The sequence below is a fragment of the Nicotiana sylvestris genome, chromosome 6 (genome assembly GCF_000393655.2).
Source record: "Nicotiana sylvestris chromosome 6, ASM39365v2, whole genome shotgun sequence".
Taxonomy (NCBI): Eukaryota; Viridiplantae; Streptophyta; class Magnoliopsida; order Solanales; family Solanaceae; genus Nicotiana; species Nicotiana sylvestris.
In genome coordinates, this window is record NC_091062.1 from 175,381,209 (window position 1) to 175,406,586 (window position 25,378).

The 25,378-nt window shown below is 36.3% G+C and overlaps 4 protein-coding genes across 5 annotated transcripts; 2 read left to right on the plus strand and 2 right to left on the minus strand.

Moving 5' to 3' along the window:
* Window positions 1-613: 613 nt before the first annotated feature.
* LOC104222176 (uncharacterized) lies at window positions 614-18,246 on the minus strand. Of its 2 annotated transcripts, none has more exons than XM_070147649.1 (3): window positions 18,031-18,246; window positions 1,112-1,285; window positions 614-1,009 (listed from the first exon to the last, which is right to left on the minus strand). In XM_070147649.1, the coding sequence occupies exons 2-3, from the start codon at window positions 1,280-1,282 to the stop codon at window positions 917-919; spliced, it is 264 nt and encodes an 87-aa protein (XP_070003750.1). In that variant the 5' UTR covers window positions 1,283-1,285; window positions 18,031-18,246; the 3' UTR covers window positions 614-916. The 2 variants fall into 2 exon arrangements, with proteins under 2 accessions (XP_070003750.1, XP_070003749.1); XM_070147648.1 differs by having other exon boundaries at window positions 1,112-1,293; window positions 18,031-18,230.
* On the plus strand, window positions 2,442-3,890 carry LOC104222183 (uncharacterized). The gene is made up of 3 exons (XM_070149614.1): window positions 2,442-2,644; window positions 2,840-2,955; window positions 3,019-3,890. Exons 1-3 carry the CDS (start codon window positions 2,442-2,444, stop codon window positions 3,888-3,890), a joined length of 1,191 nt encoding a protein of 396 aa, XP_070005715.1.
* LOC138871717 (uncharacterized) lies at window positions 9,876-11,140 on the plus strand. Its single transcript, XM_070149615.1, has 3 exons — window positions 9,876-10,066; window positions 10,231-10,285; window positions 10,562-11,140. Exons 1-3 carry the CDS (start codon window positions 9,876-9,878, stop codon window positions 11,138-11,140), a joined length of 825 nt encoding a protein of 274 aa, XP_070005716.1.
* On the minus strand, window positions 13,085-13,750 carry LOC138871719 (uncharacterized). The gene has a single exon (XM_070149616.1). It carries the CDS (start codon window positions 13,748-13,750, stop codon window positions 13,085-13,087), a length of 666 nt encoding a protein of 221 aa, XP_070005717.1.
* Window positions 18,247-25,378: the final 7,132 nt, after the last annotated feature.

Below are 25,378 nucleotides of genomic sequence, written 5' to 3' on the forward strand. Positions count from 1 at the left end.
ACAAAAATGAAGGTAAAAGAAAGTCCTCACAGCAATCAAGAGTGGAATGGCTTTTAATTATTTAACACAAGAGTTCACAGAAACAAAGTGCTTTAGAAATGTTTACCTTTTTTCACTGAACTAACTGATGAGTAGAAAAACTCCAATTAGGCAACTATTTTCATGATGGTTACATACTAGGATTCAAACTCAGCGACAATCACTACAATTCCAATTGTGGATAGATACCTTTTCAAAAATTAAAAAAAAAAAAAAAAAAAAAAGGCAGCCCAATGCACTAAGCTCCCGCTATGCGCGGGGTCCGGGAAAGGACCGGACCACAAGGGTATATTGTATGCAACCTTAACATACATTTCTGCAAGAGGATATTTCCATGGCTCAAACCTATGACCTCCTGGTCACATGGCAACAACTTTACCAGTTACGCCAGATACATTTCTATCTCTCTTTTTTTTTTTTTTTTTTTGATAAGTGGCCTTTCTATCTAATCTCTGCATAGGAGCAGGCTCAGAAACTTCAGAAGGAGCACTTTTAGTTGTTCAGGGGCTTGGGGCTCTTGCAAAGGCATTCTTTGAAAACTCGACCAGAGAATGCATAGAGTATGGAACAGAACTAAAACAAGGAGGATGTATTAGCAGAAAAAGTAGAGCTCAAACCATAAAAACGAAGGATCACACAATCATTTTGGAGGATTCATCAAAAAGTTATTGAGATGTCTTATCTAGGCATGGCTAATGTGTGATACAGCCAGCCAGATGCAAAAGCAGAAAGGATTCTTAGGCAAAAGAATCTCAAATTTTTGTTTATTATACATGTGGATAGCACGACAGAACTTGCAAGAGAACGGCTTTGGATTGCATGCAATTTTGACCTTCCAATCTCACCCTCCTTTTCCTCTTTCCCCGTTGTGAATCTTTTACTCAGATACAACAGTTCGGAGAGGAAGTGAGCTCTCAACCTCCTTTGCTTCAGCATTTCTTTCAGCAACAATTTTAGACATCCCAAACATCTGAAGGCATAAACAAATGCATAGCTTTTAAGGGTAATCCATAATGCCTAAAAAAAGAAAAAAGAAAAGGAACAATCTGTAGCTATTTGATCTGGAACTAACCTTCTGGATGGTCTTCTTGAAACAAGTCTTGTGTTCATCCATTGAGGCATTTATAAATTCATCAATGTGATCCTTTACATCCTCCAAAAACGTGGCACTTTCAGACTTCTTTTTTCGGCATGATGATGCAACAGCAGGTGCTGTTTGCGCTGGAATCTTCTCGGTTGACATGTTCTGCATATCTCATAAATGAGTAATACCATGAGATAAACTGAGGAGGATAAAACATCAGAGCCTGATTGATTCATCGTTACTTGTTATGCTAGAGTGTAGAACTGTGCTGCAAGTAATGCTCTGGCAGCTGTCTACTTGCTCAATGAATGTACGTGCTCTGAGAAGTGGTTTAGTGCATTAACTATGTTCCTATTCCCAGTAAGAGCAAATCTTAGATATAAACTTAGTAGGGTACAAATCAAAAAAACTTAGTAGGGTATGTCTAAAAATGTTAGCTAGGTTGAGAATGAGTTACCTTCGAATTATTTTAAAAGGGAAAAAGAAGAAGAGAAAAGAAGATAAGCCCCATGAGTCATGACATACTCCATGTTTTATGTTGAAAAGCTTATTCTATCAAAATCAATTGTTGCTCGCTCCTAAGGTTTTAATGGTGTCGAAAAGGATGAAGTAGCAGAATGGACACCTTTCTAAATGCTTGCTCGATCATTTTTGCTGGACAAAGTTGTCCCCAGTAAATAGTACTGGACACCTTTTGGATTTTATTAGCTCGACTTTGTTTTGGGGAAAACAATGATCTCCTGTATTTTTGTTTATTTTGCAAATATGCCTCTTGTAACTTCGCATCTTCTTGATGCCTTTCTTAATGAAAGATATTACTGCATCTAAAAAAAAATAGCAGAATGGAAGTTAACCTCACTGGGATGAAATTTTCAGATCTCCCATCCTACGAAAATCTGATCTATAAAAATAAACACAAAGGAATACCAAAAGCATAGCACAAAGCTTACTAGATTATCACAATCCTGGTATTGCATTGATAACGATACAAGAGCAGTGCAAGGAAATCGTCCCCATATGTTGTGGTTTTCTGAAGGCACGCCTACTTGAAGGAGTAAAAGGAAACCAATAAAAATAGAGAAAGGGGTGGTGGCCAAAAGAGGTTGAGTGCATTCTGTGCAACTTCACGGCCAATCTAGATAATCTGCACCAAACCTAAAGAGACTCGACCTAGATAATTTGCACTGTCCACTGTTTGATAACTTATTGATCCACAACACATACTATTTCCCGTTTGTCAGCACGCTAAATAAGCAAGCACAAACTGTCAACTAAACATCTTTTTGCAAGATGTTTGGCAAATAGAGTATAAACTGTGATGTTAAAGGCATGCAAGGCTTCTGGGGTTAACATAGAAGGGTTTGAACATGAGATTATGGGCATCATCCTCCGAATGGATCAAAAGCGGCAAATGCAGCTACAGAAACAAAAGTCACCAGGCAAGGAAAAGAGAAGGGGTAAGAAGAAGCAAGAAGCAAGAAACAGAACTGGAAAGACTGAAATGGGGCCTAAATTACGAGGGTAAAAGGAAAGGGGATGGGGACAGGTTTTACAAAGCTTTTTCTGGATGAAAGTAAAAATATTAAGCTGGAACGTGTGGGAATTGAATGAAGTTGATAAAAGGACAACAACTTCATCACTGATTAAGAAGTGGAAGCCGGATATTGTTTGTTTACAAGAAACAAAAATTGAAGAATTCCCAGTATCCTGAATTAGGCAAATATGGGGTAATCGTTGGGTTGAGTGGGCAGAGTTGAAATCTGTAGGTAACAGTGGAGGAATTATCATCCTATGGGACAAAAGACAATGGGCAAACAGGGATACTCATCAAGGTTACTACACTCTATCATGCATGTTAGAAAGCATGCATGAACAATTCAGATGATGTTTTACAGGGGTGTATGGGCCACACACAAATCCTGAAAGAGAGGAACTATGGCTAGAACTTGCAGCAATCAGATCTATCTGGAATGAGCAATGGGTTATAGGGGGTGATTTCAATGTTTGTAGGTATGAAAGTGAAAGATACAACTGTGTTAGAAGGTCCAGGGCCATGGTATCCTTCTCAGACATCATTCAAGACCTGGTTATTATAGACTTGCCTCTACAAGGAGCTTATTATACCTGGTTCAGAGGTGAAGACTCATTGCCAGCTTTGAGAATATACAGGTTCTTAATTTCTCCTGAATGGTGCGACAGTTTCAAAGCTATCAAGCAGCTAGCCCTCCTAAGAGTGATCTTTGATCACAGGCCCCTACTCCTTGAGTGTGGTGACTGGGAAGCCACCCCCTCTTATTTCAAATTCGAAAATATGTGGCAGGTGGAGGGTTTCATTGATAAGGTTAAAAACTGGTGGCAGAGTTATGTGATAGGAGGCAGCCCAGATTTTATACTTGTGCAGAAACTGAGAAGGCTCAAGGCAGACATCAGTAATTGGAACATAGAGGAGTTTGGCAGACTGGAAACACAAAAGACTAAACTATTGGAGGAGTTAGCAATGCTGGAGCAAACAACAGAGAACAGGACCCAAACACAAGTTGAAAAGGAGAAACTAATGCAGATAAGAGTGGAGTTACAACAAATAGCAAAGGTTGAGGAGGTCTTATGGAGACAAAAATCAAGATGTTTATGGCTTAAAGCAGGTGACAGGAACACTAAGTTCTTTCAGAAAGTGGCTAACTCCCACAAAAGGAACAATTACATTGACAGATTGAAGATAGGGGAAGAAATCACTAGGACCAAGAATCCATCAAAACTGAAATCCTAAGCTTTTATCAGGGGCTCTACTCAGAAAGTGAGCAACGGAGGCCTAGTGTCAACTTTGAAAACTTAGCTAGATCTCGATGGAGGAAGAAGTATGGTTGGAAAGAGCCTTTGAAGAAGAAGAGGTGATGGCAGCCATCAATTCTTGTGTACCAGATAAAGCCCCAAGGCTTGATGGTTACACAATGGCTTTTTAGCAAAAAACTTGGGACTTTATCCAGCCGGACATCATGGCAGCAATCAACCATTTCCACCATAACTGTCATATGGTAAAGTCTAGCAATGCCTCCTTCATTGCACTTGTCCCCAAGAAAAAGGGTGCAGTAGAGCTCAAGGACTTTAGACAAACAAGCCTTATTGGAAGTGTGTATAAGATAGTGGTTAAACATCTGGCAGAAAGAATGAAGACAGTGATGGGGAAACTAATCTCAGGGGAACAAAATGCATTCCTAAAAGATAGACAGATAACTAATGCAGCTCTTATTGCAAATGAGCTGCTAGATGAGAGACTCAAAAGTGGAGTCCCTGGAATTCTATGTAAACTAGACATAGAGAAGGCATTTGATCAAGCCAGCTGGTCCTACTGATAATAGGCGAAATCTGGGTGATTTAGCTATTGTTTATGCTTATGCTTGATTATATTTCAATGTCATATTATGGATAATTGATGGAAAAACAGGCTCTACTCAAAATATGTATACCTTGCAGGATAAGAAGCCTAATGATGCTTTCAAGAGGAGATTGGAATGATTTATGAGCAAGAATAACCCCTAGGAGTCGAGTGTATGCAAGGACGAGACGGAAAATAAAATCACAAAATTTGCGAGCTACTGAAGCGCGCGAACTATCGCGCTAACTTTGAAACTTCGCGCGATAGTTCGCGCGGGCTATTTAGGGGTAAACTCGGAATTCTTTCTAAAAATCCCACTTAACTTATATAAAGCAAGAACTCCATTATGAGGAGGATCAGATTTTTAAGGGGATTAAGTGCAAAAATACTATTCATCCTAGAGGGAGAGAAAGAGAATGAGGAGCTTCATCTTGGAGCTAAGAAGGAGAAGAAGAACATCTTGGAGAAGGATTTTTAAAGAGTTCTTTCAAACTTTCTTCTATTTGTTTGTTTATATTATGTTTAAGACTTTTATTGTTGATTTTTGTATGATTATTAGTTTTTTTTTTTTTCATATGTTGCGCGTGATTTTCTTTAGCTATTTTCAGATTTTAAATTTCTTGTTGAATGTTAAGATATTAATATAGTTGTATCTGGTTATTTGGGTTTCAACCTTGGTAAAATATATTGTGGGTTTAGTTTGTTGTAAGTGTGGGGTGCGTAGTACTTGAATGGGGTGATGAATGAACTTTTGTGGGAAGCCATTGTTGCAAGACCATTAGAAAAACACTGTGAAAGCTTACTGCCCACAAGGTGTTTGTGGAAAAGCCTCAATGAGCATGATTATGTAGTTATGACCAATTTTGCGTGTGAAGTCTGAGTAACCGCAGCAAGTCATAATTGTTTTGTTGAGCTGAGTTAATATATCCACATTTTGCAGGTATTATGGCACCAACGAAAAAACGCCTAGCCACAGGTCCATCATCAAGCCGCCAAAGGGCTGCTCCAGAGCGCTCTTATGATAGCACCAAATTTGTCTCCCTTGAGGCTCATAATCGTTTCATAGCAAAGGCGGTTAAGAAGGCAATTGCTGAAAGGGGCATCCACATTAACAAGGTCAAGGAACGATGCCCCCACATGTTCAATGAGTTGAAGGAGCGGGGGTTGCAAGCTTTCATTGACGAGCCAGGGGAGGCTAATGAAATGGTGGTACGAGAATTTTATGCCAATTTACCCGAGCACGTCCATCAGGTGGTCATAGTGCGCCAGAAAGAGGTAGATGCCTCCATTGAGGCGATACGCGCAGCTTATCAACTGCCCGGCCCTTTGCTTGAAAATTCGGACTTCTATGAATATGGGCGTCATCCAACCGATGCCAAGTGGGAACGCTTCTTTGATGAAATTTGTGAACCAGGGAAAACGATAGAATGGTTAGAATTTGGAGAGAAGTTTCATTCAGCTGCCTTAACTCAAGAGGCGAAGTGCTGGTTGTATGTGATCAACAGTCGACTTATTCCCTCCACAAATACTACAGAGGTGAATGGACCTCGGGCTGCGTTGATTTGGTGTTTCATCAAAAGCCTTCCCTTCGACATGGCAAAAGTGATACATGACGAGATGTTCATCAGATGTCCCCAACGCCAGTATGGTTTCTTTTTCCCTTCTTTGGTGACTAGACTTTGCAGGAATGTGCAAGTGCCTGAAAACATTCGTGTGGATGGGCTGGTAAGAAAAAGCCACAAGATAAGACCTGGCCCGACCACCAGCGAGGCAGCCCCAGCAGCAGAGATAGGTAGAGAGAATGAAAGTGGTTCGAACGCTTCGGAGGAGGAAGAGCATATGGATGTGGAGGGAGAAGTACTGGCTCAAGCACCCAGGAGATCAGCTGCAGCACTCTCACGCGCAGCATCCTCTTCAAGAAGTGCCAGAGTACCCCGATCCACCACATTGGAACAAGAGGCGGCTGAGATACGCACTTCTATCCATGATTTGAATACTCGTGTGGACACAATAACTGACCGACAAGTCAAGTCGGAAAAGAAGTTCATGGGTTGGATGCGAGCTTTGGGGCGTGCATGCAACGTGAATCCCGAAACTGTGTCTGATCAAGAGTGACTCCTCCGGGAAGTACTTCTGTTTCATCTCCTGTTTATAATGAAAGACATGGGGACATGTCTCGCTTTAAGTGTGGGGTGAAAAGGAGGAAAGGAGGGTAGTAATTATTAGTAATAATTATGGATTGTTAGGTCGTTTAAATTGTTTCGGATTATTGTTTTGTTTTGGAGGTGTGGTACAATATAATATTTTGGGATTGCGTGACTATTTCACTTTTGTTTTTAAATGTTTTGGTGATCTAGTGTTGTTAGTAATTGTAGTATTGTTGGAGTAATTGTTCTTGAACATATAAATTGCGAGTTTTTTTTTTATTTTTTGGATGTTTTTGGATGTTATATTGGCGCGGTCTGATGACGGATTCTTTTAGATAAGGAGTTCTTGAGGGACTGAGCTTATTGAAAACAACAAAAAGATTTTTGTTTTTATTTTTAATATATTTTATTTTTAGGAAGTATAACAAATTCCCCTTGGTTTTTCTTTAAGCCACGGTTCTTTTCCAAGGGTTTATGTTGAACCGAGCATATGTAGTGGGTCTAAATTTCCCAATTTTCAGTTTTCAGGAGTTTTTAGTTCCAAGAATGATTTTTTTCTTTTTAGGATGCAAGCTATAGAAGAGAACCCATAGCGTTGACACACATGAACACAATAGAACCTAGAGTGTAACGCGCTTAGTCTTAATTGTTGAATCTCACTGAAAGTGCCTTAATTTGTATGTTTGTACTGAATTGAATGCTCGTAATGGAGTGTCTTGATGAGCTGATCTGGAATGAGTCATATGCCATGTGTGGTGAGTATTTGTGTAGTCCATGTATTGTACTTGTGTCTAGAACTTGCCCGGTATGTGAGTTGAAGCGAAATTTGAGGTGATGCTTGGTTTGAAAAATGATGTTAGGCTTTCTTTGACCTTTTTTGAGCTTAATTGCTTATCACAAATAAAATTTGTCCCTAGTTAACCCTTTTGAGCCTTTAGACTTTTGTTTGGCACCCGCATTACAAGTCTATACCCTTTTGTTCTTAATTGACATTGTCTTGATCCTTTTACCTCTTAAAGCACGTTAATTATGAGAGGAGAGCTAAAAGAAGTAAGAAGGAAATAAGTGTGGGGTGGCTTTTGAGTGGAACCAATAAAAGGATGAAAGGGGCACTTATGTTGTAAACGAATACACCACTAGCAGAAATTGAGTGATAAGAAAAATTATATTGTGTTTTGCTCTAGCTAGTGGGAATGAATTAATAGAGTGCTTAAAGAAGAAGGGCGTATTTTTGGGATGATATTGTGTATAAATGAGAAGTGGGTTGAAGAATTTATGCTGAAAATTGCTCGTGTGATGTGTTAAAGTGCTTAGGGGTTGAGTCACTATTCCTAAATACATCCTACCCGTCCCTTAGCCCACATTACAACCATGAAAAAGTCCTAATTGATTTTGGATTGAGCTAGCCTACATTAATAGAGATTTACATTAAGGGCAAGTTTATGGTACCAATTGCATGCATGTGACTTCTTTTGTGAGAGTGAGTGATTTCCTTGATATATATGAATATATGAATTGAATGTGGGGGATTGAACTCAGTCTTTGTTGATGTAATTGTGAGGGCATATGAATCGTGACAGAGAAGCAAGTCTTGATTTCTATCTAGAGTACTTTGAGGAAGTGTGAATATTGCATGGTACTTGAGAGTCGACTTTGAGGCTAGGATTGTTCACTACTAAGCGTAATACATGTACATTGTTCTAGGTGTAAGGCATTAAGGGAAAGAGTTGAGTAAAGAATTCTCTAGTTGATTGCTCGAGGACTAGCAATGAATTAAGTGTGGGATATTGATAATAGGCGAAATCTGGGTGATTTAGCTATTGTTTATGCTTATGCTTGATTATATTTCAATGTCATATTATGGATAATTGATGGAAAAACAGGCTCTACTCAAAATATGTATACCTTGCAGGATAAGAAGCCTAATGATGCTTTCAAGAGGAGATTGGAATGATTTATGAGCAAGAATAACCCCTAGGAGTCGAGTGTATGCAAGGACGAGACGGAAAATAAAATCACAAAATTTGCGAGCTACTGAAGCGCGCGAACTATCGCGCGAAGTTTTAAACTTCGCGCAATAGTTCGCGAAGGATTCTGCCTGGAAGCTACTGAACCGCGCGAACTATCGTGCTAACTTTGAAACTTCGCGCGATAGTTCGCGCGGGTCCTATCCGGAGGAAACTTTATTTAGGGGTAAACTCGGAATTCTTTCTAAAAATCCCACTTAACTTACATAAAGCAAGAACTCCATTATGAGGAGGATCAGATTTTTAAGGGGATTAAGTGCAAAAATACTATTCATCCTAGAGGGAGAGAAAGAGAAGGAGGAGCTTCATCTTGGAGCTAAGAAGGAGAAGAAGAACATCTTGGAGAAGGATTTTTAAAGAGTTCTTTCAAACTTTCTTCTATTTGTTTGTTTATATTATGTTTAAGACTTTTATTGTTGATTTTTGTATGATTATGAGTAGCTAAATACTCTAGTATTCTTGGGTCATGGATGTTAGATGATCTTGTTGTTTGAAGCTTAGATTGAAGATCTTGAATCTATCGTTATGGGTTGTTTATTTGATTCTGCTTCTAATTATTTTACTGCGTAGCTAACAGTGAAATATTATTTACGAATCTTGAGTTAAACTTGAAAAAGGAAATTCTTGATTGCATATAGAATCAAATAGAGCAAGATCCGGATCCTGGGCATCGGGTGAAAGATTCACAATTAAGATAGAACTATACTTAATTGCCTTGCTTGGTTGAGAAATAGGATTTGTAAATGCATTTGAGTTAATATTAATACCATAGACATATAGGTATTAATTTAACTTGAATAGATGCATAAGAACTCGAAAGATTCTTATGAATATTATTAACCCTATAATCAATAACCCGGATAATTCAATAAATCAATCTTAAGCTAAAATAGTAGCATGATCTCTAGCAAGTCCATGACCCTGGAATATCTTTACCAAAATTGTTATCAAAATATTGTGTAATTGGTGTAGTAATTTTGTGTTGAATTATTGTGCAATTATTAAGTAAGTTGTAAATTGGTTCTTTATATATTTTGTGATAATTTAGCTTGAATTGATAATTGTTTGAGTCTTCATCAGTCGAGAAGTTGATCACAATTCCTCGTGGGAACGATACTCTACTTACTACTATATTACTTGTCGATCACGTGCACTTGCGTGAGTGTTTTGGTCGCAACACCTACCTTCTGTCAACACTAAGGGGAATGGGATTTGGTGAAAGATGGATAAGGTGGATCAAGTTCAGTCTAACCACTGTCAAATACTCAGTCCTCATCAACAGATCTCCAGTTGGCTTTGTCTCCCCTCAGAAAGGGATTAGGCAGGGAGACCCTCTCTCACCTTTTCTCTTCATCATAGCAATGGAAGGTTTGAGCAAAATGCTTGATAAAGCAAGGCAATTACGATGGATTGAAGGGTTCAAGATAAGAAGCAACTCAGGGAATTCAATATCAATCTCCCATCTGCTATACGCAGATGACACACTAATCTTCTGTGGGGCTAAAAAACTGCAGTTGCAGTACCTCAATCTAACCCTCCTTATTTTTGAATCTATTTCAGGTCTACACATAAACATGCTGAAAAGGTCAATGTGGTACCTGACTTAGACGAGCTGGCAAGTATAATGAGTTGTGACATTGGCTCATTTCCTACTACCTACCTCGGATTACCCTTGGGAGCAAACCATAAGTCAGTGGAGGTGTGGAATGGTGTGATTGAGAAAGTGGAGAAAAGGTTAGCAACTTGGCAGATCTAGTATCTCTCAATGGGTGGAAGGGTGACTCTGATCAACAGTGTTTTGGACAGCATACCAACCTACATCATGTCCCTCTTCCCTATGCCAAGTAAAGTCCAAAAGCAGCTAGACAAATTGAGATGATCCTTTTTATAGGAAGATAACAGTGAAGGTCACAAATTCCATTTGGTGAAGTGGGCAACTGTAACTCAACCAAAGTCACTAGGTGGTCTGGGCATTAGAGATCTTTCAAAACACAACAAAAGTTTGCTAATGAAGTGGAATTGGAGATATGGGCAAGAAGGCACAAGCTTATGGAAGGAAATAGTAAAAGCCAAATATGGTCACCTAGATAATTGGAGTACCAGAACCACAAGAGCTCCTCATGGGGTTGGGCCCTGGAAGCACATCGACAGCTTAAAGGAAGTCTTCCAACAAGAAGTGTCCTTCAAAGTAGGTAATGGAGCACATGTGAAATTTTGGAAGGATAAGTGGCTAGGGAACTTCACAATTCAAGAAACCTTCCCTACTCTATTCCACCTAGCTACTGATCCTAACTCAACAGTCGCACAGAATAGATCCAACAACACTTGGGAGGTCAGGAGAAACATACAAGACTGGGAGATAGAAGAAGTGCTTGATCTACTTGGAAGGTTAGCAAATTGTACAATGAGTATCCAACACACAGATAAGCTAAGATGGGGCACTTCTAAGGAAGGGGCATATACAGTGTAGGCAAGCTACAATAAACTTTGTGCTTTGAATGAAGTTATTGACATGTGGCCTTGGAAGCTAATCTGGAAAACCAAATTGCCTACAAAGGTCAGCTGTTTTGCATGGACGACTCTTAAAGGTGCTATTTTTTTTAGAAGGTAACAATTTTGTATATATATCAACTGCACCAAGGAGGTGCATTCTTTCAAATTTACAGAAAATGGTATAGGAAGATCTTAAATCCCTACTGTACTATAGAGAGCCTAGGACATCAATAATGGATTCTGGATCTTCCATATACTTTTGTTTACACCAAAAGTGGAAAAGAACTAAACATTTCATTTTCAATTTCTGTATGGTGCTACTTCTGTCTTCAAAGCATCTCTGATTTCTCTCTTAGCCTGGTTTTGGAGTCCATTTACCTTATTAACGGGATATAAATGGCTTTTGCTCCAGTTAATGTGCAACCCAGAAATAGCTTCAAATAGAATGAATATCACCCTCATCATCTTCAGTTGTTCTCTGTCAGCATCACAGAACACCAGTGTGTCATCGGCATATTGAAGGTGTGTGATTTCCAGGTTGTTGGCTGCCCTGTGAGATACCTTGAAACCCTTGACCCAATTGTTGATTTGACCAGTTTTCAACGTGTCATTAAGGCCTTCCATGGCTATGATAAAAAGGAAGGGGGAGAGAGGATCTCCTTGCCTCAGCCCTTTCTGTAATGGAAAGAAGCCAACCGGTGAGCCATTTACGAGGATAGAAAATTTTACTGTGCTTATGCAAAACTTGATCCAGTTGACCCATCTGTCTCCAAAACCCATTTTCACTAAGAGCCCAAGTAAGAAGTTCCAATTCAAATGATCAAAGGCCTTCTGAATGTCAAGTTTGCATAATATCCCTGGTTTCTTACTTCGTATCCTTGCATCTATACGCTCGTTGGCAATGAGAATGGCGCCCATAATCTGTCTCCCTTTGATAAAGGTCATTTGTTGAGTGTCTACCAATTTGTGCACAACTTCCTTGAGTCTCTCAGTAAGTAGTTTTGAAATCATTTTATAAATGCTACTTATAAAGGAGATAAGTCTGAAATCTTTCAGTTCTTTGGCGCCCTTCTTCTTTGGGATCAAAGCTACGTAGGTTGCATTGAAGCTTTTCTCAAAGATTCCTCTATCATAGAAGTTCTGTACAACGGCTATTACATCTGTGTTGACCACCTCCCAACAATGGGCGAAGAAAGCCATGGAGTAGCTATCAGGTCCAGGGGCTTTGTCCCCGGCACATGCTTGGACACTATTCCATATCTCTTGAGCTTCAAATGGACTCTGCAACATTTGGTTTTCTTCGGCTGTGATTGTGGGACACACTCTGAGGTTGCATTGCGGCCTCCATTCTTCTGTTTCTGCATACAAGCTTTGATAGTATGTGACAATCTCTCTTTTGATATCAGTTGGGTTCCTCATAGGTTGGCCTTCTACTTCTAGAAAATCAATGTTGTTTTGTCTTCTGTGTGCATTGGCTGTTCTATGAAAGAACTTTGTGTTCCTGTCCCCTTGTTTCAACCATGTTGCCCTGGATCTCTGTCTCCATGCTACCTCTTCGTGTCTAGCAATTTCCTCAAACTCCATAGACAAGGTAGCTTTGGTAAGTATTTCATCCTCATTCAGGTCTCTTTGATCTTGAATCTCATCTAGCTCAGACAATTGAGATAGTATGTTGAGTTTCTGCATCTCCAGGTTCCCTTGGATTGTTTTGCTCCAATTTCTGAGTTTATCTTTCAAGGCTTTCAGCTTGAAAGCCAAGATGTAGTCCGGCCTTCCTTCACAAGTAAATGAGTGCCACCAGTTTTTAATCATGTCTTTGAATCTCTCCGTCTGCAACCACCAATTTTCAAATTTGAAATAGGATTTAGTTGATTCCTAGTTCCCACATTGAAGCAACAATGGGGTGGGATCAGAAGTAACTCTATGAAGAGTTGATTGTGTTTATGTTTTTAAAACCCTCATCCCAGTCTTTAGAGATCAGAAATCTGTCAAGTCTGGTTGCAAAGTTGTGTCTATCTCCTTTTCTCCAAGTGAATCTGCCTCCTAACAGTTGTAAGTCCACTAAACCCATGTCTTCAATGAATTCAGAGAAATCAGTCATTGCTCTAGTGAATCTGTTGCAATTTTTCTTTTCGGAGGGAAATCTAACTGTATTAAAATCTCCACATACAATCCAGGGGCCATTGAATAATCCCCTAGCTGCGCCAACTTCCCACCAAACCTCTTCTCTTTCTTCTCTATCGTTTGGAGCATAAATACTAGTTAAATGCCAGGTGAAATCCTGGGTTTTTCCAGTGAATTTACATGAAATAGAGTACGATGCCAAGCTACTTATTTCACCATCCCAAATCCTACTGTCCCACATAAGCAGAATGCCTCCTCTGGTTCCGCTGGCTTCCAGCTGTGCAAATTTCCCCCATTTGTTTGCCCATAGATCTTTAACAATTCTTGTGATATCACCTTCCAATTTGGATTCTTGAAAGCAATACACATCAGCTTTCCAGGTATTGATACAACTCTTGATCTTTTCCCTCTTCCTTGGCCTGTTGAGCCCTCTTACATTCCATGATATGACGTTGACTTTCATTGATCTTTGATGATAAGGTAACCTCCCTTGCTTCTGGTGCCATTGCTTTGAAAATTGCTCCCTATATCCAGACTTTTAAACTCTTTGAAACCCTTAGTTTTGGGAGTTGTTGCCGCTGCCAATTCTGCTTCTCCCTTGTTTGCTTGCCTCTTGTGATCAATCTTCATGAATAGCTGCAGAGCCTCCTTCTCACAGTCTTGAAAATCTAATCCAAACTTTTTGCTTAGCTTGATGATGTTTTGGTGAATCCAGATTGGAGTGTCGAAATCTGGGTCCTTCTCATCTTCTCTGCTTTGCATATTCAGTGGTTCTGCCTCTTCAATTGTCCAATTTGCATCTTCACTTGCTTCAATAATCTGCATGTTGTTAGTTGCTTGCAGTTCTGTTGAGGAATTTTCTATCTCCTTGGTGACAGACATGGTATCTTCTGCGTTGCTTGGGTTAAATTGGGCTTCTGTGCTTCTCTCTTCTTCAGATGTTGTGTTTGTGTCCTCCAAGTTTGGCTTTATTTCGTGGGTTGTAGCATGCAGGATAAGTGAAGAAGATGGAGAGATTGCGTCTATTTCTACAAATAGTGGATCGGGTCTGAGATCTGTAGAAATCCCTTTTAACAGCTTGGCCTCCAGAAGACTTTGGGCCAAAGGATCTGGGTTCAAAGGTTTTTTAGAATTTTCCTTAGGGCTTGTATTTAAAGGGTCACTTAAGAGTCTTGCCTTCTCACGTGACAGCACACGCGAGTCTTTTAAAACTATAGACGTAGGTTGTACTTCCTTAGAACAACCCACGTTCCCTGTCCCATCACTAAGATCTTGAGCCCCTCCCCCTGCTGCCATAGATTGCTTTGTTATCTACTGGTTAAAGACCTTCATGTTGCCACCTATGTTGCTCGGACTCTCCAAAAATGGTGCCAGATACATGTCGGATCCTCCAAAAATAGTGTATTTTTGGAGGATCCGACACGGGTGCGGCATCATTTTGGAGAGTCCGCGCAACATAGGTTGTCACTGCCGGAGCTGAATCTTACCCGTGCTTCACACCATATTTGAATCGTAAAGATGATCCCTTCGCTCTCCACATCAACCACCTTTGGGACTAAATCTCTGTTCCCTTTCACCTTCAGTCTCGCCCATTTGAGGTGATTTCTGAGTTCTTGTCTCTTCTTCAGTTTGAACCCAACCTCCACAATAATTGCCCACTTCTTTGAACACTTTCTGGGACCATAGGTGTAGAGGGAGTCCAACTAGTCTGATCCAAACTTGATCAAGGTCCTGGGTTTTTGTGATAGAGATTGCTATCGGTGACCACCATTGAAGAGAAAATTTGTGATGTTTCCCGTGCCAGACCCCTTTGAGGACGTGTTCTGTAGTTTTCTTCGACGAGAATTCAAAAAGGAAACGATTTTGACCCATCTCATAGATGTTGACTCTGTGTGCCTGCTTTCATGTGCTGCTAGCCCATCGACGAATATCTAAGAGAGTGGGAATGTCAGAGATTTCCACTGGAAGGCAACCTACCACACTCCTGGAGAGGAGTTCGTTTTGGGAATAGTTGGGTTCACCTGAGATGCTGATGATACCATCTTTTTCCTGAACAAAGGCCTCATTTATTTCTCTAGTAGTCCATTTATTTCTCCTGATTGTTTCTGAGTAGGTAAGAAGATCTTCTGTATTTCTGGATGTAAATGTAACTGCCTTCTGGGCCTTGCATTTAATGAAATTTGAGATCTTAACTGCAATGTCTGTCCAACCTGTATTAAATGCCATTTCTGGGATAATAATTGTTAATTTTCTTTTGTTTTTAGCCTTCCCTTGCAAGCTAATGATACTAATATATCGTCCATGCTTGTTGTAGTGCCTCGAGCAAAAGAATTGTGTAAAGTGGTCTTGAAACTTCCATCTTCTAACTGAGTTTCCCTTCACTTTTGATGCTTCACTAATGGCATAGGATAGCCATTCCATCGTCTTTTGACTGAAAAATGTTCTTCTGATCAAGTTGTGCCCTCGCTCTATCCAATTATACCAAGTCTCTGCTCTTGATTCATCCCTTGCAATGTCATAAGATTTAAAACCCACCCTAAAATAGATTGTGTTATCATCCATCATAACTGAAAGGAAGTGTCTGCTATAGTAGCCGGAAAGACTTTCGGGAACAAATGGCCGGAAAAAAACTTCCCGACGCCGGAGAAAAGTAAAGGTGATCAGAATCTAGAACTACCAGGATGGGTTGGGTCGGAATAGGGTGCTAGAGATGCTGTCCTGAAGAAAAAAGTTGAAAAGATGTCCGGAGAAGTCTCACGCGTGGTGGAGTGCTCGCCGGCGCTTGGCCGCGCGTGGGAGATCTGATGGCGAAGCTGTCTGCAGGGGTCGCCTCACGTCAGTAGTGGCTCTCCGATGGTGTTTGTATGAACTCAAAATTCGAGGTTCACAGGCTCCTCGGGGAGTGTGCCTGAGAGCAAAGTCTTTAGGCCACACAGTTATTTAAACTTAAAGGTGCTATTTTGACACAAGACAATCTTTGTAGGAGGAGCTTCCAGATTGTTAATAGATGCCACATGTGCAAGCTAAACTTGAAATCAATCAATCACCTATTTTTGCATTGCACAGTGACTATTGATCTCTGGCAATGTTCTTCTCAATTTTTGGTATCAGCTGGACACTACCCCAGAACATTAAGGAAGCAGTTGAAAGCTGGAGCTTTTGGAAAGTCAGCAAGGCCATCAAAAGTATCCGGAAAATGGTCCCAGGGTGCATATTTTGGTGTCTTTGGACAGGAAGGAATCGAAGATATTTTGATGGCATTTCAACTCCTATTCACTTTTTGAAAGCTAGATGTCTGGTGTATCTTTTTAGTTGGAGTAATATCTCCCCTGTAAATAATGTTATTCCCTTTCTAGACTTTATTGGCTCAATGAGCCTAGCCTGATGGCCCATTTTTTTGGTTAGCTCCCTATGATTAGAATAGCACATGATGTACTGGAGCTAACATCTCTTCTTTTGTACTAACTGCATCTTCTTGATGCCAACAATACAACACCTTCATCAAAAACAAAAAAAAAACAAAAAAAAAGGGACCATGACATTCTACATCTAGAGAAAAGTTGTTTCAGATAAAGAGGAAAGCACAATAAAGTAGCATAAGAGTTCCCCTTGAAATATGTGGGATTAGTTGACAAGGCATTTAGGTAGCAGTTCAAAATTCCACAATAATTGCTGAAAGAAAGGAAAGGAGATTTAAGCCGACTTCTCTAGATAAGGCTAAGGCACAAAAGAGAGCACCAGATCCAAACATCACAGAGAACTTTCTTCAAACACATTTTTTTTTTTGGTGATAAAGTTCTTCAAACACGTTATATGCATAAGAGTTATCAACATAGGATCACTCAATTGCAAACTCCAAAAACACGTACATATAAGTAGCAACAGTATTTTCATCAAAAACTAGGAACTTAATAATAAAAGATAGATAGTCCCACACTTTCCTGTGTGATTGACCTGTGTACTTTGTAACTCAAGTCATATTTGATGAATATGATTTCTTCCAAATATTTAAGGGTGAATGCATCAGGTCATTTTATGCACTTTATGAACCATTACCGTCTGGTTAAAATTTTATAGTTAAGCGTTGAAGGTTAAAAAGATTGTCATGGTACGTATATTGAACTCAAATTTTACTTGTTCTTTAACTGATGATAATAGTTTGTACTTGCTTTGATCTTATTATGAAGTCAGTTTTTTGTCTACAGTCTATTCTTGATATCTTTAAACTTATTTAAAAAATCAAACTTTCCTATTCTAAATCAGTCTCCTCTCAAATCAAAAATAAAATCAAACTTGTCAAGCTGAGGTCCAATTCTGCTTCCATAAGCATAAAACTTCAGTACACATAAGCGGAGCTAGTGCTTTGATAACAGGTTTGGCCAAAGCCAGCAGCTTTGGTTTGAGCTTTGGTTCAAACCCTGTATTGTCTTAAAGTATAGATTGAATATGTACAATTTATTACTTAGAACCCAGTAAGTTAGAAACGACTAGAATCCCGAACCCATAAGCTTCGAATCCTGGCTCTACCTCTAGCACGAGCAGAAACAACGTGAAACTACGCAAGTGAAGCAGAGGAAAAAGGGGGGGAAAAGAAATGCACCCATGAACCAAACCCAAAAACAAAACAAAAAATTAAAACAGAGAAAATGGAAGAAGATGATAAATAATATGCACTCTCTCGCTATAAATTATGCTCATAACTCAAAACTATAAATAATTACAATAGATTGGTTAAACAATTACCTAAAATCAGAAAATTTTGGAGGGGAATCTGATAAGCGCAATCCAACTTTAAGGGCTTTTTTCTCAGACGATGAGCGCAACACTTTTACCAAATAAGCAATATTCTGATCCTTTCGCCGTCAAAATTGGCGAACAAAGTCGGAAGAGGTTCTGATGGACGAAAGAAGGAACTATGTTGTGTCTTGTTTGGTTACGAATTTTTAATAAACTAGGTGTACCCTCTGTCAACGAGTAAAAACTTATTTAAAATTTATCTTTGAGTTAGCAAATAAAAGTATAAGTTCCTCCTCTGTCAATGAGTAAAAACTTATTTAAAATTTATCTTTGAGTTAGCAAATAAAAGTATAAGTTCCTGAATGTTGATTGTGTATAATTAACTCTATAATAAAATAATTATTCAACATAAATACTTAATTATCAGTCAATAATTCAACTTAAAAATTATTTCAATGACTGAAATTAGAATTCTGTATCTGGTTTTGCAGTATCAGTATTCAAGTGATATGAGTAATTCAATAGTATTAGCTAATGCCAAATTTTAAATATTTAACTGTAGTTATATTCTTATTCAATAGGATTTTTTTTCAAATAATAAAAAATCAATTAGGTAAAAAAGTCATCCATGAATGACATGTTCCCAGAAAGAAAAAACAAATAAAAATACTTTGTATATCTCAATCATTATATACAATAAATAAATTCTAAATCAAATGCAAAGCCATAATTGTAGTCAAGAAACCTACTTATATTCATCTAAATTTAATGTTAAAAATGTTAAGATATCTCATAAATTATCTTTTTGGAATAACTGATAATTGTTTCATATAAATCTGAACGTACAAAGTTTATAAAAAGACTTTAACACCTATTTATTATTCAAAACCTCATACTTCCTCTTTCTTTGATCTTTTTCATTATTCCCTTTATTTATTTTGTTTATCATTTATATACAGTTAAATGCAAGATTTTGATAAGGTAAAATTTTAATAATTTTAAGGTTCTAAATATAAGGACTTTCAATATAGTTCAAATAAAAAAAGATTTAATATGTAAAATTTAGTCTATATTAATTAAAATAATAATTAAATTACTATTTTTCTAAGTGCAAACTATATTTTTAAAAGGTAAAAAGGCTAAGAACATTTCTCTATAGGACTTTGTGCTTTTAATATAATATACATTATTTGATAATAACTATTTAAAAATAATATTCAAAGTTGTATTTGTATTTTAAATTTAAAATTAACAGACAATTATATGCTCCTAAAAATGATAAATACTAATCATAGATAGGGATTTGTACCTATTTTAGAAAGAGGATCAACTAACTGGCAAAAGACGTCTTCTTTTATTTTTCTCGCAAAGAAAATGCAAATTGTTCAATTTCTTTTATCAATAAAAAATAATATAAAAATTATTTTCAACAGATTAGAAAAATCACTATTTCTTCGTCTCGGAGAAAGCTTTCTTTTCTCTGCCCAATTATATATTAATGTATTTATTTGGATGCATTCAAATGTTGTCCTTTCACGGCGTAAGAATCAATAATTAAAATTGAATTACTTGCAGTTGACGGGCTCTGAAAAGACTATGTTAATAATATCATAGAAGGAGTAAAAATATGAAATTTATATTAAAATCAGAATTACAATTTATTCTTTCAACCAAATCTCATGAATATAGATTTTAGTTTTGTTATGTCTGTATAATCAGTTCTCATTTAAATTTGGATTAAAAGTAAGTATTATTTAATTAAAATAATATTTTAATTTTTATATTATTTAAAAAAATATTATGAAAAATAATTTACAAGAAAAGCTTTACATGTTTGTTTTCTAAAAATATTTTGTATGAACTTTTTATTTTACTTTATTGATATGTATTAGTATGTCTAACCAATTTCCTGTTAGGGAATGCAAATGATCTAAATAACCTGTATAAAATTTGTAAAAGTGTCAGTTTAAACTAATAATCATACATGAGATATCGTAAAAAAAATCATAACTGACATCCTTTTAATTTTCAATTGTCTATCAAAAATTCACGTTATTAATTTGCTTATACTTTATTTAAACATAAAAAATATTTCTAACGTTACCTGCATATCAATAGTATATGTTTTTTGTAATATAAAATTATAATATAAACATAATACATCAAATAAATCAATATGGTCGTAGTCACCAAAGTACATTATAACTCTATATTTTTAAGAAGTGGCATATAAGATAAAAGAACTATATCGAAAACAGGAACAAACAAATAATTGGAAAAAGTAATTTCTTTCTCCTACCAGAAAAAGAAAAAGACGAGCATTCATAGATTGTGATTTAAAGTTTACAAATATGACGTCTTCATGTTCATGCTATATAATTTTTGAAAGATCATGACTCAAATTTAATGATATAACTAACTATGATTATTTATGGCAAAAAAATAACATAATATGCATATATCTTGTATTTAAATAGCTATATGGCAAAAATCTTTTCATGCTAAAATAGGGGGGGGGGGGGGTGAGGACTCCTAAATCTTACAAAACGTTGTAAGTGGGCGAATGTTAACAAAAAGGAATGCGTAAATAGGTTAAACTATTAGGGAAAAAAGGACTTCAAAACCTAAAAATGATGGAAAGAAATCCTAAATATTAGGGAAGTAATTGATTATTTATTCCTAAATATAGGAAAAACAATTCAATTTTTATTCTCAAATATTATGAAATATTAAATGATTATTTTGTCTAATGTGAAATCAAATTTCAAAGGGTAAAAAAGGCGAACGACATTTCGCTAAGGGTCTCCGTGCTTTTAATATAACAAGCAACTTGAGTTGGCATAGCAATATGTATTTATCTATATTATATTAAAAGGAGAGTAGTTTGCAATGTGGTTAAGCCAAGTGGCAAGCTAAAATGAAGCCACTTGGCAATTTTAAGACAACATAAGAAATTTGGATTATAAATGGAAAAATATTTAATGAGAGTAGTAGTCCAAGATTTTCTGTAAATTGAATTTCATTCTTTAATTAATCAAAGCTAATTATTTTAACATTTAAACAAAAAATGTTCTCTTTTTCAGAATCTGTTAGACGTACACAAAGAGGGATGCAACTTTCATTAAGCAAACAAATATATTATAGCTATAGGTATCTTTACTTAAATTTGTGTATAATTCAGTTATGGTTAGGCCAAGTGGCAAACTAATAAATGTCAATAGTATATGGTAACTTTATTCTATATTTGACTATGTTAGTCAAATATATATATATATATGGATAATTTTGAATTTATATATAGAAAGTTTTTAAATTTGAATTAGAATAAAAAAAGTTATCTTTTGTTACCATGTTATCATACTTAATTCGGTTAGTGATCATCTATATATATATTAAAGCTATAACGTTGCCACATGTAATTGACTTTGTGGTTAAGCCAAGTGGCAAACTAATAAATGTCAATAGTATATGGTAATTTTATTCTGTATTTGACTATGTTAATCAATATATATATATATGGATAATTTTGAATTAATATATATAAAGTTTTTAAATTTGAATTAAAATAAAAAAATATCTTTCGTTACAATGTTATCATACTTAATTCGGTTAGTGATCATATGCAATTATATTAGGAACTTTTGTTATCTTAATTCAAATTATGTAAATACTACTTCGCCTCTGGCCAAAAAAAATATACTCCATATAACTATAAACTCTTTTACATTTAAAATCCAATAATTATAGTTCTTTAAAACATTATAGCTAGATTTGAATAAGCGAATTTCTTTTATAATAAATGTAATATATAGGGTACACGTCTATATTTATCCAGATAACAAAAAAAAGTTTAAAAGTTGATAAAAATTTACTTGCATATATAATGAAGTAAACCTACTGTGAGCACGTGATTTTTGCCCTATATGAGAATCACTCCCAAAAAATTCAAAATAAAACAATTTTCCTTTGTGTGCAATTTTTGTATTTTTGTGGTATTTTTGTATAATTATTTGTATTTTTGTCTGTGCATGTTTATTTGTTTTAAATTAATAAAAATATAAAATATGTCGCATTTTCATTTAGTATTTATTTAAGTTTGTTTTACAAAATGAGAAAATCATAAAAAATAATGTACGTTGCATTTTTAGCATTTAACGTCTAAATTGTGCGATTTTATCGTTAATTGCTATTTAAATGTGCGATAATTATTTTTAGAGTTAATTAGTTTTTTTATAAGATAATTTAGTTTGTAATTTAATTTAGAATTTTAGTTTTATTGATTAGGAAGTAAAAGAAAAGAGAGCAAAAAATACAAAGAAAAATCGGATTGGGCCACTTCTTCAAATTTCAACCCCAGGCCCAAAAAATACCTAACATTCCCCATGACCAAGTCCATTTTAAACCGGGTCGACCCAGTTCATAACCCAAATACCCAACATCCCCCTATCCTACACAAAACAAAACAAAAAAATCCCAAAAAACCCTAACATTCTTTTCTTTCACTGTTGAATGCCCGCCCCCCCCCCCTCTTTCGTTCTTCTTCCTCAAGCTCCAAGTAAGCCATCAATGGCTACCCTCTTCACCATCTCCACACACACACACACCCTCACCCCGTCACACTCACACTCACACACACACGTCAACACATACACACACATACACAATGGAAAACGCACACACGCAGCAGCCGTTCATGGCTGCTTCTTCTTCTTCGTTCTTCGTCCAAACGACCAAACGACCCTACTGTCATCGCGCAGCTGCTGCTCCGTCCAGCCAGTCACACACAGTCCGTCGCATCGTCGACCACCTTCGATGTTTCTTCGTCTCCGAGCAGCCATGAACGAGCTCGAGCTCAAGCTTTCATGGTTGCCGACTTCGACCATGGCTTCGTCCAAACGAGCATCGTCGCTGCCACCAGTTGAGCAGCGTTGCTATTGCTGCTTCGCCCACCCGCTGCTGCTCCGACGAACTACTGCTTCCATGTCGGACGACAGCATGAATTCATGTCGCTGCTACTGTTTCGTGTTGCTGCTACAGTTGAGCAACGTTGCTAACTGCTTCGCCCTTCATCGTCGTCAGTTTGATTATAGCTCGAGCTCTCATGGCTGCTGCTCGTCGTTCCTCAGTTTCAATCCGTCGAGGTCGTCGTTTGTCGTTTTGAGTTCGTCGAGTTTAAAAGGAAGGTGGGTTTCGTTGAAGTCGAGATCCGTTAGGTCATTGGCAGACTTGGCTCGAGTTCATCGTCGTTCCGATCCGGTTAGTTGGTTTAAGTTTCGTTTCTGTCCGTAATTTGTTTGATATTTTTCGGATTTGAAATCAAATATGTTTGATATTAACTTCATGTTCATCGTTTTTTTTTTCTTCAGTTTGTTTCATTCATTTTTCTTGTTTATTTTAGGTAGAAATTGATTAGTTAATTATAATGTTGCTAGATTTAAATTGAAGATTCATTTGATTATTTTTCAGTTTGTTTTATTAATTTAAAAGGATTTAATGTTAATATAAAAGAATGTTAGTTTAAATCGCTTGAATCCGTTGTTTGTTGTAGATTAAATTTGTGTTCATTTTGTTTAAAGTTCGTTTTTAATTTAGTGATTTAATATGAAGTTATGTTTTGATTTTTAATTATTTTAATCATGTATCTTTGTTATAATTTTGTTGGAGTTAATTTAAAAAGATCAATTGATTATTTGAAGTTTAGTGATTTGAATATGTTTATTTGTTTTGTTTAAACTTAATTCGAGTTTAATTCGAATTTGAATAAAACTTGCTTGTTATTGTTGATGAATCTTTTCATTTATGTCCATACTTTGTTTGATTGTTCTTGAATCCGAAATTAGTATAAGTTTGATCTTCTTGTTTGTTGATTATCATTTTTGATTATTTCTTCAGTTTGCTTCATGATTTTGTTTAGTTTTAATATAGAAATTGTTGGTTGTAATGTTGTTAGATTTAATTTTAAGTTCAAATGATTATTGAATTTAGAAATCTGAATATACATGTTTGTTGGTGTTGAATCTGAAAGTAGGTTTGTTTGTTGTTAAAAATATTGTTCAATCAAGATAATTTTAGTTGTTTCTTTGTTGTTCATCATTTAGTTTGAATTTGTTGTTAAAAATTTGTTTAGAAATTGGTCATATTTGTTGTATTTTGGGTTGAAATTAATTAGGTGAATTGGTTATAGCTGATGGGGGTAGTTTGGTAATTTGCAGTACGTTCAGGGGTAAAATGGTAATTTCAGTAAGGGCAGAGGGGTATTTTTGGAATTAAAATTTTGAATAATTATTTATTTTGAGTGTTCTTTCCATTAAAAGTAAGATAATATTAAAATAATCAATAATGGGGTACAAGATATAATGGTGGGGAATAATGCATTTGTTTAATATAAGCATGGGGGACTGATATAATGGGGTATTTGTTTAATAAAGTGGAGGACAAAACATTAGTTAGTGGGATTAAAAGGGGGATGAGTGGAAGATAGTGGGTTTTAATTTTTTTCAATGCTGAAAGATGTTAATAAAAGGAAGGACTTGATCAGATTTTGAGAGAGGAAGACAGATAGGGAGAGAGAGCAAAAAAAAAGAGCAGAATATTTAAGAGAGAGAAAAATTCCGAAAAATATTAAAACTTTCAAGAAAAAAAAAGAAAAAAATACAAATAAAAAAGGAGCTGGAAATTAGAAGAGAGCGTAGCACACACCTGATAAATATTCTGATATACGGGTTTAGAAATTAAGGGTTAAACATTAATTAGCCTTTCAAATCTGAAAATTCTCTTAGTTTCTGTCCGTTGTTTGTTGTCGGTTTTTCTGGATTTTATTTTGATTTTCAAATCTGTCACTGGGATTTCTGTTGACTGGATTGCTGGTTATTATTGTTGTTGTTGTGTTACGTACTACGTGGCTGACTTTCTTCTTCTTATATTGGCAATATCAGGTACACAACTGTAATTTTGGCATTTTGTAAGTTGAAATGAAGAATGGAATGTTAAATTTCTAATTTAGTTTTATTTTTTTTAATTGTATTTAGATTATTTCATGTATTATTATTCTGTAAATCACTGTCATTTGGCATAACTAGACATGTTGTAGCGTATATTAAACAATGCCTTAACCTGATTACTAGGTAGTATATATTTAAGCCTGTTCATTACTGATTAAACTGTCTAATAATTAGAGCGAGAAGAAAATAACGTAAAAATGACTATTAAATCAGTTTGGCAAAATTGATTAAGTTCCTTATTTATAAAGGTTTTAGTATCGCTAACCTTAAGTTAATCGAAATCATGTAGCTAAATTTAGGTAAAACAAGAATTTTTTTTGATTTTGCGAATCAAGTATTATAACATAATTTGA